The 15,132-nt window shown below is 38.8% G+C and overlaps 2 protein-coding genes across 8 annotated transcripts in view; one reads left to right on the forward strand and one right to left on the reverse strand.

Annotated features, from left to right (window-relative positions):
* The window catches only part of LOC117418091 (SH3 and PX domain-containing protein 2A-like), a 90,648-nt gene extending 81,090 nt beyond the window's left edge, over nt 1-9,558 (forward strand). For all 6 annotated transcript variants that reach the window (XM_034030671.3, XM_034030673.3, XM_034030672.3 and 3 more), the window contains 3 exons: nt 111-160; nt 619-738; nt 1,047-9,558. In XM_034030671.3, coding sequence (XP_033886562.2) covers nt 111-160; nt 619-738; nt 1,047-2,924 — 2,048 coding nt within the window. In that variant the 3' untranslated portion in view covers nt 2,925-9,558. The remainder of the gene's footprint in view (nt 1-110; nt 161-618; nt 739-1,046) is intronic.
* Nucleotides 9,559-10,766: 1,208 nt separating this feature from the next.
* Nucleotides 10,767-15,132, reverse strand: part of LOC117417835 (E3 ubiquitin-protein ligase NEURL1-like) — a 61,861-nt gene continuing 57,495 nt past the window's right edge. For both annotated transcript variants that reach the window (XM_034030205.3, XM_034030206.3), the window contains exon 6: nt 10,767-14,900. In XM_034030205.3, coding sequence (XP_033886096.2) covers nt 14,659-14,900 — 242 coding nt within the window. In that variant the 3' untranslated portion in view covers nt 10,767-14,658. The remainder of the gene's footprint in view (nt 14,901-15,132) is intronic.

A 15,132-nucleotide genomic window follows, 5' to 3' on the forward strand; every position in this document is an offset into this window, starting at 1 on the left:
GTGTAAAAATACATCTTAAAAGTGCCTTGGGATCCCAGTGCACATACACATGCTGCTGTTGCTAATATTGTACTCACGTGGCTGATCACCACTTGTGCTTCTCCCCCAAGGTTCACCAAACCTAAGACAGAAGCCCCCACCAAGAAGAGAAGCCAGTCTGGTTAGTATTCCTGCTTTCACATTTATTCGCCTGAGAAGCCATTTAAACCTTCCATTCTTTGTGTCACCTCAGTGTAAGTTTACCTGTAATTAATTTATATTGCCTTCTTCTGATTCTCTGATAATACATAACATAACATCGGGTGTACGTAAAGAGGGCTACACCTGCTGCTAATTATTACTAGTTATTCTTCTATTGATTACCATTCAAACAGTTTTTCTAAACAAGCACTTTATCTGTATATAAAGGTATTTAGAATGAAACACAGACGTGTAATGTGAACGTAAGCATACATCATGATGTTGCTATCATTTGTATTAAATGAATTCCTTGGTTACATATTGTTTTAAATGAAGTTACCCATAATATAAATAAATTGCTTGCTAAATTACTAGATAGAAAATATTGTCAGAAGAATATTGATGAATGTTTTAATTTACATGTGTTGTTCTCCACAGGGATTCCAATTACCAAAGCCACCAGAGCCCCCTACTGTTGAAGTAGAGTATTACACCATAGCCGAGTTTCAGTCCTGTATATCTGATGGAATCAGCTTCCGTGGAGGACAGAAGGCTGCAGTAAGTGTTTCAAAATGTCATACTTTTAAGAATTGGCTTGTAAAATCTGCAGTGTTTCAAGCCTATATAAGTAGAGATTAAGGTACAAATGTGTTCTTGTTTCTCATTACAAAATGTTAAGTTGACTTTGCAATAGATTTCTCATTCCATACATTATGATGTTGGGAGAAACTGCCCATTTTGGTTTGTCTACAGCAGTAGCTCAGGAATGCCTTCGACTTTGGCTTGTATTGTTATAGTGCTAACACAGACCCTGGTTGGTTCCACAACAAGACTCTAATGACTTTTTACATTTCTTCTCTTTTTAGGTTATAGAGAAGAACTCGGGCGGCTGGTGGTATGTTCAGATTGGGGAAAAGGAAGGCTGGGCGCCCTGTTCCTACATCGACAAAAGAAAGAAACCCAATCTGAACAGGAGAACCAGCACTCTGACTAGGCCAACGATCCCTCCCCCAGCTCCACCAATCAAAAAGCAGGAACCTGAGGAAACCGCCCCTTCCAGCAGGAACTCGCAAGGCAAGGCCCTGGATCCCCCACAAAAGCCTGTATACGAGGAACCAGAGTACGACATCCCTGCCATTGGTTGTGATCTAGAACCTGAGCTCAGCTCTTTAAAGGGTGATAAGCCAGCCGAGGTAAAGAATGAAAATGTGATCTCTGAGAAGAGTTCCCTTCTGTCATCCAAGCCCAGTCCTGCTTCCTCTCTTCAGAAAGCCAGATTTAAGGTCGGCGAGTCCTATGAGGATGTTGCTCAGGAGGAGGAGACTATCTACGAGAATGATGGCTTTAGACCTTACGAAGACACAGCCTCCAGCAAAGAATCCAGCGGGGATTCGGATTCTCAGAAAAGCAACTCGCTGTCCATGCTCCGCAAGGCCTCCTCCAGCAGATCTTCACTTGGAAGCGGAAGAGCTGCGAAAAACATCCAGCCAGAGCTAGCAAGAAGCCAGTCGCTTCCCAAACATGAGGAGAGCAAGCCTCGAACGGCTTCAGATGCCAGCACTCGTGGAGCAGTGAAGATCGGGGCATGGAAGGACGTGGAACAGAGGATTGGTCAGAGCCCTTCCACCAAACCCAAGCCGCTGGTCAGGCCCAAACCCCTGCTTGCCAAATCGGAGAGTCAGGGCTCAGAGAAAATGGATATTAGCACCCTGAGGCGTCAGCTGCGCTGTACGGGGCAGCTCCAGCTCAAAGCATCTAAAGGTGAGGATTCAGAAACTGCATCAGTGATCTCCTCAGAAGACTCTGTATCTTCTAGAAGCACTTCTGACCTGTCAAGCACCTATTCCAAAGGAAGCAGAGGTGACTCAGATTTTGAGCCCATATACAGAACCACTGACAGCTACGACAAGGTGCAAGAGTCTGAAATAAGCTTTGCTGCAGGAGTGGAGGTGGAAGTTGTGGACAAGCAGGAAAGTGGGTGGTGGTACATCCGGTGTGGAGAAGCTGAAGGATGGGCTCCCGCATACTTCTTGGAGCCTGTGAACAACAAGGTAGATGCCGCAGGGTCAGAGTCTGAAGGGACCCCTACCAAACAGGGTAGCATAAGTAAGTCCAACAGCCTGGAGAAAAACGAGAAGAGGGTTCAGGTCTTGAACAACATCAATCAAAGCATGAAGAAGGCCACCCCACCCATTCCATCCAAACCACCAGGAGGTTTTTCCAAACCAACAGGCATGGTGAATGGTTCGGTCAAAATGAGAAACGGGGTTCGTCAGTTGGCAGTGAGGCCTCAATCAGTGTTTGTTTCCGCTCCTGCCAAGGAAACCAACCTCCTTTCGTGGTCCCTGCGGAGAAACGAGTCCCTGAACTCCACCGACCAACTCAGGTCTGGCGTGCCAGTCAGACGGAACTCCTCCTTCAGTGCCATAAAGCAAACCGACAAGGTGGGCACAGGCAGCACTGATGCCTTGGAAAGAGCCTCTAAGCGAAATGGGATCCCGGTATCCTCTGTCAAACCCAAGCCTGTTGAGAAGTGCCAGCTCATACAGAACAATCTCAAAGATGTTTACGTTTCTATATCCGATTACCACGGAGATGAGGAGACTATGGGATTCCCAGAAGGGACATGCTTGGAAGTTCTTGAACGGAATCCCAACGGATGGTGGTACTGCCAGGTTCTGGACAGTGGTGGACATCCCCAGAAAGGTTGGGTGCCTTCCAATTATTTAGAAAAAAAGAACTAATAGTGTATCTATTTATACATAACATGTACATTTTTTAAAAGACATTGGACTACACTACATAGTATAAGAAAAAAGACACTTTTAGTGCTGGTTTACTAAAAAAACAATGTATACATTAAAACTGTATAAATAGTCAGTCATATATTATAAATAAAAAAGGATGGCAAGCAGGCTAAGGGGTGGCCACCCCATTGTCTCAAACTGGGACTAGCGGAATGGAAACCTGCTTGGAAGTCCTTTTTGATTTTGATAAAGGAAAGGAAAAATAATTGCATCATGAAAGAGGGAAAAAATGAATAACATTTTGGAGGAGTTTATGAAATCTTCCAACCTTGTTCACAAAACGAATTCGGATATGAAAATGTGTGCCTTTTCTGGAAAAGAAAAAAGCTGAGAGCTTTACACATATATACTGAGTAATGTTTTTGTATTTGTGCCAAAGGCCTTTGTGTGTTGAACACCGCACAATTTCTTTTTCGCCTCCCTCGTATCAAGAAAATAATATAATCTCTTAACAAGAGGAAATGAGTTTAGAAGCGAAAACATCCAAGTAAAGAAAATGTCAGACCTACGCGCTGAGGACAAAAAGGGTAAACACGGCACAGTGGAAGCCAGGACACTCAGCTCCCTTGAGACATCTTGTATTTTAAACTTTTGTTTGTATCTTTCTTGACTTCCTTGGAGATGTATTTCTGATCTAGTCTTGTGACACCACACAGCACTATCAGCCTGTAATTTGAAGTCATTAGCCCTCTGGCAGGTTTGTGCTTTGATGAATTGGTAAATACTTTAATTGGCTCAGGTTTCGAATGTTAAGCCCTTTTTTCCAGTGCAAATGTATGCATTTCTTTTTACTTGACTTTCAATTATTTGAATGGCATTAATCTATTCCCAGTTGCAACTGAATGTGTTATTTTTTAAAAAGGGAATATTTTAAAAAGCAAATTGCTGAATCTGTTTTTTAAAAAAAGGATAAAGGATTAATACATTTAATAAAAAGGATTTATTAAATGTATTAATTTTTGCAAATCGTTTTAAATGTTATTCACGTTTCCCTCCAATGCCTTTTATTTTTTAACAGACATCGAGTTCTACCCAGGTCTGAGTACTCGTACTTATATCATGTAAACAAAATCCTGATTTTGTTTACAAGATATAAAAGACTGTTATTATTTTTTTACTAGTAATTCCAGAATAAATACTTTGTATATATTGATTTTTTATGTGTTCTCCTCACATGTAACTGGGAATGGGAACAGTAAATTGTACTGGAAAAAAGACTTGACAACAACCACCATAACCCAGGGATTCTGCGTTGCATTAAACCCCAAAATGTGATTCAACCAAAGATGTAATTTCAATTTTGCAGCTTTGAATTGGCAAACATCAAATACTGATAAACACCCATTTGGGTACAAAAATACAAACAAAAAACCCTTCTAATGTTTACAGCTAGAAACACTTGTTTTCTATTTGAGCACATATTGCGAGACAGGGTTAGATTCAAGTCTATTCAAGTTTTTGAGCAATAAATACTGTTGTGTGCAGCGTTAAGGTGAGGTATCTGGAACGCCCAAAGTATGAAGTATTTGTGGCACAATGACAATAATTTAGGAGTCATGCATATTCTTTATCAGGTCCCACCCTTATTTGTGAGATGAAAACAAATCCAGGAGACCCCAGTAGATGCTGGTTTAAACTGGACATATACTGGTATCAACTGGAGTACTGCTGGTTTCACTGGTGTTTCTACAGAATCTCATTGAAAGCCAGCAGATAGAGAGCTCACATACAGGGTTACTTTCCTTTCTATCAGTGATGTGCCTTTTGCTGAGGTACAAAACCCCGCTGACTACTTCAAATGGCTGATGTCCAAGACTGCTGAAATATTTTTCTAATGAACGAGCTCAAAAACCGGGTTGAACACTAACTTTGTTTGTTTGTATGTGTTCTGCTGGACAGTATTAAATGTAGTTTTAGATAGAATACCTGCTAGATTGCAGTTATATTATATTGGCAGAAAGTAGTTTGTAGTGTGATTACACAGGAACAATAATGATGAATGAAGTGGTTCTTTATTTGTGAATTAATGCACTTTAAAAACTTTTTTTGTTTAAATCAAGTGCATTACTTAAAGATGCAGTATAATATTTTCTAAATAAAACCTTCAGCACATTATTTATTGAATGACAATTCATCTTTTATTTATAATTATTTAAATAAATGTATTTTTGTTTACTTGTTACATATTTTTTTAGCACTATCCGTCACAAGAGTATTGTGCGTTCTTGTAGAGCATTAGTAAGTAGGAGTTTTCATTAGGGCTCAGATATAATGTCATGCATTTAATATATATATATATATATATATACACACACACACACACACACACACACACACACACACACACACACACACACACACACACACACACACACACACCGGTATATATATATCTCCAATCTCGCTGAAATAACATTCTGAGCGCCCTCTTGTGGTGGACAGCTGTTCCTGCAGCTTTTACATCATGGTGCTTCTATTACTGAAGACAAGACAAAACAAAACAAAATTCCCTGTACATAAATTGAATATAACACTTTTAAAAAAGCAATTCATATAGAAGTTTTACAAATTTGGCAACCACATTTTTTGTTAAACGACTGTTCTGACGCTGTATACTGCAACTTTAACAATACTGGGCACTTCCTATGTCATTATTGGGATTTATATAATGCTTGAAATATGTTTTCTTTTTTTTTTTTTTTTTTTTTTAGGAACAAAACAACCCCCTTTACATTAATTTGGTATTTTGACATTTTAGACAATACTTTTTAGATTTATACATTACAAATAATGTTCTCAACCTCAAATTAATTGAAAAAGAAGCCCTTTATTGTTGTTTCTTATCGGAACTTATGCACGTTTTTAGCTGGGAAAAAGCATTTAGAAAAACCACAAAAAAAGAGAGCTGTGAAGCACTATTTATATTGGTTTGTTACAGCTAATCCTCGATGTGTAATTCAAATTGACTACATGCTGCCTCACACTTCGATTCATTCCTGAAATGCTTTTTTGTTCTTGTTAAAGCAGTTATTGAATCAAGCCCCCTGTCTATATGACACAGAGTACAAGAGGAGTTCAAAAATATGCAAAAAAAAGGGGTGTAAAACTTTGTTCCTTCACCTATACCCTTTCCCCATGTTCTGACGAAGGCATTATATAAAAAGTGTTGAATCACTCTTTTACTTTTTAGTACAGCAAATATTAATGGGAATTAAATTGCTTTTGTTGATATTTAGAATTTACACTGCTTGTATGCATCGATAAGAACACAAGGGAATTGTAATACTACAGTCATACTAGACTTTTTCGTACTAGATAGTTTTTTTTTTTTTTTTTTTTTTTTATATATTCATATTCCCCCTGTTGCATTATCTCAGTAATTATGTTATTTGGTTTGCATGCTCCAAAAAAATAATAATGAGGACATGTGCAATAGAGAGTTGGCTTCTCACCACAAACACCAGCACTGGTTTCTGGAAAGGGAGCTTAATGAACTGTTTGGCACGAGTACAGTGAAGTGTTTTTCTCTCTTTGAAATCCAGAGAAAAGCTGCTCTGAACACTGGTTTTGATGATATCATCTATGTGCCGTTAACCTAAAGTATTTTATGAGATACTTACAATGTGTCTTAACTGAAGCAGGTACTGCCAGTGCCCAAAGCATGTCCAATACTTACAATGTGTCTGAACTGAAGCAGGTATCACCAGTGCCCAAAGCACGTCCAATACTTAGAATGTGTCTGAACTGAAGCAGGTATCATCAGTGCCCAAAGCACGTCCAATACTTAGAATGTGTCTGAACTGAAGCAGGTATCACCAGTGCCCAAAGCACGTCCAATACTTAGAATGTGTCTGAACTGAAGCAGGTATCACCAGTGCCCAAAGCACGTCCAATACTTACAATGTGTCTGAACTGAAGCAGGTAACGCCAGTGCCCTAAGCACGTCCAAATATTCTACTCAGCAAAACATTTGATTCATTTAGAGTGAAATGCAACAGCCCTTCTTGTTTTTGGAATGCCTCAGGTTTTTTAAAACCTGGGCATTCAACAAGTATATTTCCAGCCTTCTTTATCTATACAAAATGCACAAAACAAATACAGCTGTATCTCTAAATAGGCTCTTATTGCTTGTGTCACAGACCCACGGCGAGCACTTATCCTGCACTACATTGTGTAACATGACGTAGTCCAGGATCAGTGCTTATCGGGTCTGTGACACAAGCAATAAAAGCGTATTTAGTGATACTGATACGTAGCGTTTTGTTTGCAATGTTAAAGGCATGGAGGTGATATTCTCAGTGCATCAGAAGAACATTAAATGCAGCGCAGTCCTATGCATTTAAAAGTGTGCTAATACTTCAAACAAAAAACATGCAAAACTACAAGCAAATGTTAAATCTCGATCATGCAACAACTGTGGGTCCTTGCCCTTGGTTGAAAAACCAAGTATAGCTTACAATCAATAGCCAGCTCATGTGCACTGTGCTGAAGGCACGCCAGTGCTAGACTGTGGTGAGAGCCCCCTGCTGTTTGATTAAATATCTGCTTTCTTGGCATCACAGTGGCACTGGGTAGACCTTAATTGACTAAAGTGAAGCCTTAGCAGCTGAGAGGCAATGGTTTCATTCACCATTGTCCTGAAAGTACACAGCAGGCCAGCTCTGAAATTGGTTTAACACACAGTAATGTAAAGACCTGCCAGAACAGCATTGTCAAAAAGCAACATGAATTACAAAAAGAGGAAATCAGCATACAGTTATAATGCTTCTGCACATGGAATCTAGAAATGTATACTATTAGGAGTTTAGATTAACCTTTACAATATAAATGCAGATATGTTTTATACTGTATCAAATTCAGTAATTTAATTTAGTAGCCTAGAGAATGTTTGTCCGTTAGCAGTTGTAAATTGCTCTTAGATTTTTTTTGGAGCGTGCACATTTTGCCTTAGTTAGATGTCTTGAGTTCAGCATACATTACAATCCCTGAACGTCTGCCATTGATGACATTACACTACTGCAGGCATAATTGCCATGTTGTTTTGAAATACCATTTCAGCAAGAATCCACAGTGAAATGAACCGAGACTTTGAACTGATTGGCCTGATAGAGTATCAGTGGCTGTGCAAGAGACAAGGGTCTGAGAGTGTGTTGTGGTGGTTCGTGAGTTGGTTATAAATGAGAAAGGAGAAGTTAAAAAGAAGCGTTTGAATAAAGGGGAAATAAAGTTTTTGTCCTCTGTTGGGTGTGAGGGCTCTTAGCAGGGATTTGCCTGGCTGAAGAGAGCTTAGCAAGTGCAAAGGATGAGATCGCTTTAAGAGGGACGCTGTGCGTCTGAAGGGTTAGCAGTGTTCGCACTTGCCTCCAGAAATGTCGTGTGAGAGATAGCAGGATGTGTGTCTGTGTGTGCGAGCAGTGGAAGACTGAAGGGGGGGTTGCAGGTTTTTAATTTTTGTTGAAGGAAAAAAGTACATTTTAGAAAGAATTGAGAAAGAGAAAAAAGAATGTTTAAAAGAATACTGGCCTTGGATTTAAAACAATGTGGTTGAATAGTGTTTAATGCTGAATAATGGTTAGTCAAGAGGAACATGTTAGCGTGACACACACAGGACCTTTCACTGAGTAAACTGGTACACGCATGCCATTGGCAGACGGCTCTAGACATCTTATTAAAATGAGACAATCACACCAATAATTCACTTGGCTAGCTATTTCAAGGGTTAACTGCTTGTCATTTTGATGCTGTAGATAGTTTCCCAGTTTGGCAATACAAAGGTACTACGCATTTTATAATAGACGCTGTGCTCCTTACACAAAATAGACGACTCCTAGATAATATCTGCTTAAAAAAAGAAGTACACGTCGAGCACATCAGGTATCCTCATACAGGAAGTGCTATATTCTGTTCCATTGTAGGCATTGCACCTTACTCTGCTATACTGCAGGATCTGGAAACCATTCCGTCTCAATGTTGATAAACAGAGGCCTCTACCTGTAAGCCTTCTGCTCCCAGTCAGTCAGCTCTGTAAGGTCAAGCGTAACTCAAGTCGGACCAAATGTGCCGCTAACGATCTTATTTGTATGAAAATAAACTATTTAACTTCCTGTCTATGCTTATGCAACTGTGCTTTTAAAAGATGCGGCTCCTGATGGCAAAACAACAGAAAGAAAGGAAATTGATGCTGGTTTTAGTTGGTGAGGATATACGGAGGACCAGGCAGAGAAGTTTAAAGTGTCAGGGCAACTTTGTAATCTTCCGAAAAACAATTTTTATGATATATTGATTGCTTAAGTAAAAAACAATGATGACTGCATCGCGAGGGATTCTATAATAAATGTTCTTTTTCACAGTAGTATACTGAAGCAGTTTCAGAACTGTAACCTGCTCTGTGCATTGGACAGCTTGATTCATGTTTTCATTTGATAACAGGACACTGCATATTTGAATTGCTTATATACTTTTAACATTTTTGTTTTGTTATGTTTTGAATTCTTTTTATATGTTGCTAAATGTTTACATTGTATCTTGCATTGCCCTAAAGAAAACCACAATAAAATGTATACTATTTGTATTGAGTGTTCTCCCATTTGTTTTAGTTCTGTACTGCTTGACAATAAGACTTTGATTGGTATGGAGGTTATGCAAACAGCAGTAGTTACAGGTACTGTATGCTCTATGTTCCAGTTTAATCTAACAATATTATTTGAATAGAATTGTTTTAATTTGGTTATGGGACATATTACACACCCAAGCTAGCTGAAGTCCACGTGTGCATATGACTTTGAGCAGCTACTGTATAAAGCTGTTTCAGCTCATTCATTCAGCATTGTATCATTCTGTGATAATTAATAATGAATACTAATCTATTAACCATGTGCTAATGTGTCCTTGTGTTCCCCATGGCGTGTTCTATACCAACCCTAACCCCTAACCCTTAACCCCAACTCTTAACCCTTAACCCCTAAACCCTAACCCTTAACCCCTAAACCCTAACCCCTAACCCTTAACCCAAAGCATGTGTGGATATAGCCCAAGTGTGACAATCTGATATAACTTTTTGAAAGAAAATTCACCCCACATATTTATCAACTTGTTCATTTTGTGCTGTAATCATTGACAGCTATGTTTTGGGGCAGACAGGTCATTAGGCTGGAGCATGGGATCTGCCAAGCAGTCAGACTGTAATTTATAGAGAAGAACTTACAGTACTGCTTTTATGTCTTCCTGTCTCGTTTGGAGACAGTGTTTGACGTTTTTCCTAAATCAATTTTTTTAAGCTTAGATTTAGTGAAGATAAATAGACCCTTGTATTAAAGTCCCTCCATTCTATTTAAAGTCAAGACCTCCTTTTCCCCTTGCTTCTTTCTCTGATGAGCTGCAGCGCTGGTTCTCAGACTCACTAGTTGACTGTTTCTTTTTTATCGGGTTGACTCCTTAGTATTTGAAAGCTTCTAAAGAGTGTGATGGCTTTAATCTTGTAGGGAGTCAGTCTGGAAGAATGAGCTCACTGTGTTTTATAAGAGCTTTACTCTACAAATCTTTTAAAAACAACTCCATTCTCACTGGGGGTTTCAAGGTCACTAACTCCATGGACAATATATCAACACAATTACTATCATCACATTGACATTGCAGTTGTCAAACAATATTACAATGACACCTTCATAACCTGCTGTATCCTGTCTTTGCAATTGCTATAGTAACCAACCAACTATAATGGCATTTTCATCACTGTAAAATCATATCCAATGGAATAATTCAAATAACACCAGCTTCTCTGAAACATGTTTGAAAACTTTATTGACAGCCCCACAATCGTTTGACTCACACAACGAACACAACATCTACAAACAGAGCACTGAAAACTGATAATATAAATAAAAACACACCTGAACTGTATTTTGAAATGTAAGAGACACTGGAGAAAAGAATGCCTTGATTTCCCCTGATTTAAAAATCTTTAAAAGAACAATACAAATCTGAATCTCCAGCTTCAGTGGTGGCTTGATCCTATTTTGGTCCCACTGTTCCTTATTAGTGGTTGAGTGTACAATTAGCACGAGTTAAATCGCTGTGCAGGACATCACAACGCTGTTAGAAAGTTAGGTGCTCAGAGGAGATTGTCAAGCTCACAACGCTTTCAACAAGTGTTACAACAGCTTTTATATATCACAGGATTCTTTCTTACAAGAGTACAATATCCATTTGTGTCCTATAAAACCTGAATATAAATGTCACTTCTTTAAATGGAACAGGTTTCAGCAACGCTAAAATACAACAGAAACAAAGAAAAGACTGTTAAAAATCTGTATTCTGTATTTGTTATGCATCACTGCAGTGGCTTCCCGGTAATTTCTTAGTGTATTTTCATAAAATGTGCACGTTAGTGAATCAATTACAAATTGTATCCATTTCTCACCAGGAAGGAAACTGAACCTGATATACTGTAGTTACTAAGCACTAACCGTGTACATGCTAGGGGACCTCAGTGTTACATTGCACAGCCCCAGTGGCAAGGAACCCTCTCCCCTTTTGGGGGGGAAGCTGGGTTACTTTGCTTCAGTAACACAGTACTCAGGCTGCCTCAGAAATGCTGTGTGGAATATTCCTTTGTAACGCAAACGCTATATTATAAAAATAAGGGCTTCATACAGTGACTTTGGGCACGAAAGTGACATGTAAAGCTTCTTTGCGGCTAATAATTTCAAAAAAATAAAAAGCCTTTAATTCATGTTGACTGGAATATACACTGGAGACAACAGAAAAAAAAAAAAAATTTAAAAGAAAAATATATGAAACTTGTTATCTACTTAACCATTTTTTCGAAGTGACTGCAAATGGTATGACGAGTCCCAGTGTTTCCAACATCATTTTCAGTAGATTCTAGAATGTTCTAGAACACTTCCTGCACCAATCAAAGCTAAAAAACAAAAACTGCCCAAAGGCACAATATTTATATAAAAAATAGCTCCCCTCTTTACAATCTTAAAGCAAAAGACCACAGTTTCAGTTTTGTAAAAGGAGGTATGAGATGATTAGATTTTTTTGACAGCTTTATAAAACAGTAATATACTGTTATAACACGATAGTTTAAACTTTTACAAATAATACACAAACATGAAAGCAGACACGTTTACGGAACCTACATTTGCTGCTGCTTAAAAGCAAAAACTGATTTAGAATTAAAACAATTAAATCACAATAAATAATTTAGTCTCCAATATTAAACTGTGTTATAATTATAACCCTATGATGACTTAAAATCAATATTTTAACAATCACCACATATACACACTGAAAACGAATGCAGTTCTGTCTAAAGGAGTTCTCTGTTGACAGAAAGTAAATGCTTTAACAGTAGAATCGGGACTGTAAAGCTTTTCAACAGTACACACCCCAAAAAAAATAAAAATAATAATCAAGCCAAAGCCGTCACCTATGGATAGCTACGGATGCCCTAAAATATAGAATGCCACATTCTTTTTTTATACAAATACTAATATTTTTTAAAACTGCGGCGCTAAGACCTGTACATTAACCAGTTATTAGCACAACATAAAAGTGAACTGGGTTTGTGGGAATGAAACACAGCCTTTTTTTTTACAGGTTCTGTTATGGAATTTCCTTTTAAAACACTGCAAAGTACTGTACATTCCTGGCTCACTTGATTTTGCTAAATACGTATGTTCATCTTTCATTATTATTTTTACATTACTCAGTTTCCATATTCAATCATATAATACTGCCCTGAACTGAATTATCCTCTGGGGGCGGTCAGAGGTCAAGCCCAAGGTCATTGCCCCATTTGTATGAGATATTTAATATGAATAGATTTGTAATGGACAATGACCACTTTGAAAACTAATCATAAAAGGCAATGTTGTGCCAAATATGCCTGTGGTCTGTATCATTGGCCAGACATAAGAAATAGTGTGGCAATGAAAGCATTCATTTATACACCAGTAATGTAACTTGACTGAGAGAACTCTAGATTACAGCTTTGTACTAAAACTTGAAAACAATATCTCAAAACGTTCTGTCTCACTCCTGTGGGAACAGGCAGTGTGGTGGCAGAAGCTTTGTAAAATACAGCCACAAAAGGGTTCATTTTCCTTGCATGATGCCTATAATCAATGTGATAGGAAATCATCCAATACAGTCGGTCTTAATCGTCCGAAACAGAAACAAGTCACATGACCACCATATCGGTATTTGGTCATAGGTCAAAAATGAAGGGCACCTTCAGGTATTTACAAAACCTTTTACATTTGTGTGTACCCTGTGAAAAACTAAAAACACATCTTCTTTTTTTGTACCTTTATAGGTTAAAAGAAAATTCCATTCCTTGTGTGGTGGAACTGTTGACTTTTTAGCAAGCTGAAGCACAACAGTTTAGATTGCTTTAAACATCCACTCATGATGCCAACTCAACCCCTCCATTGAGTACTGATCCTTATGTAGTAATCTATTGGATATGTCCAAGTACAGAAAGGTGTCCTGTAGATTATTCAGGTGACCTTGAACTATGGACGGTCTGGTGGACAATAGTTCTACCTTTTAATTTTCTTTGGAATATTCTGTTTACTGGCCATGATACATTAGAAATATATATTTTTCAATGTGGTCCAGTATATGTGGCACCCTGTGGTACCTGGTGTATATGAACGGTTCCAGAGACAGAACACAGGACCTGTCATTCCTAACTAAACTGATTAATAAATCCTTCACTCCACCCTTATTTACGTGTCTGTCACACAGGGCTTCATCACTCACCTCTTATACTGCATCACAACTACCTGCACCCTCTAGGACAGAATACGGGATCTGGGGTCAAATCATTACATTGTCCAGTCTTTTGAATGGGTCAAATGCAATATATATGCATATATACAGCCTTGCTAGTATCCATTTAAAGTTTGACAGCTGTACTTCCTCTACCAATGTAACTCCGTCTTGTGACATGCAATGCCACCTTCATGAAAACAGTGCTGGCACATTCAATGCATGGGTGGTACTAGAAAGATGCCTCAGTTGTTTGTATTTGTGCTGTGGAAATGTTAACGTTGAGTATGAATCATCTGCAGGACTTTATGGCTAGTTTACCCCACGCCCATGCATTGTGTTACACTTCCTGCAATTGCAAATACGCAGGTCAGCTTTATATCTGCTTCGGTTGGGGTGCCACCCAGACTGCGCACAGACAAAAGTTGTGTTAAAGCTGCAGTACTTCAAGTTGATGGGAAGCCTAATTGGGCTACCAGCTTTTCTCAACGTGGTTTCTAACCATGGAGTTGCCTGTTTAAACTAACAAGTCGCTTTTCTTTGGCTCCTTCACTTGAACTTCAATTTCATTGGACCAAGCTGCCTCCAATGCAAAAGGCAACTTCTGAACCATCAAACATGCGTCTCTTTAACCATCAAACATGTGTCCCTTTAAACAACCTGGACGCCCCAGTAACCAAACTGTTGTTAGATGGCAGTTCTCCCTGGTAGTATAAAAACAATTGGAAAAATACGTTTGTGAAAAAACCTTCAAATCGTGGACTTTTTGAACCTAGAGATGATGTTAACAAGACTGAATCGCTTTTCAAAGTGGGGCTATTGTGCACCAGATTAATGTTCCCTTACAAAAGAGCTCCCCATTTCCACGGTAAAGATGGGATCCCTGTGTTTACGTGCTGCGGTAGGTTTTTATTATGTCTTTGATGGTCCTTCTACATATCGGGCAGCATGCGTTGGTCATTTTCTTCAGTTTCAGGCCACAGGTGTAGCACAGACACATGTGTCCGCATGCGTAGATCACAGTGTCCACCATGTTCTCATAGCAGATGGTACATTCGTCACTCCAAGAACCACAGGCTGCAGGGAAGGTGGGGGACTCGGGTAAGCTGACGGGAGAACTCGGAGTTGTACCTGTAAAGATAAAGAAATGAAGGAGCCATTTAGAAACAGACAAGCAGCACAAGGAAGTATCAAGGTCATTTATAGCAGCGTGCATGCATATCTAAGGACAATACTGTTTAGTTTTGTATCATTTTGTATTTCAGCATGTTTTGTTAAAATGATGAATCTATGAAGCTATACTATACAGCTAATCCATGTTATTTTCCTGTTCTATGACACATTCAATCAAACGGTTTGGGGT

Source organism: Acipenser ruthenus, chromosome 13 (assembly GCF_902713425.1).
Source record: "Acipenser ruthenus chromosome 13, fAciRut3.2 maternal haplotype, whole genome shotgun sequence".
In the NCBI taxonomy this organism is placed as follows: domain Eukaryota; kingdom Metazoa; phylum Chordata; class Actinopteri; order Acipenseriformes; family Acipenseridae; genus Acipenser; species Acipenser ruthenus.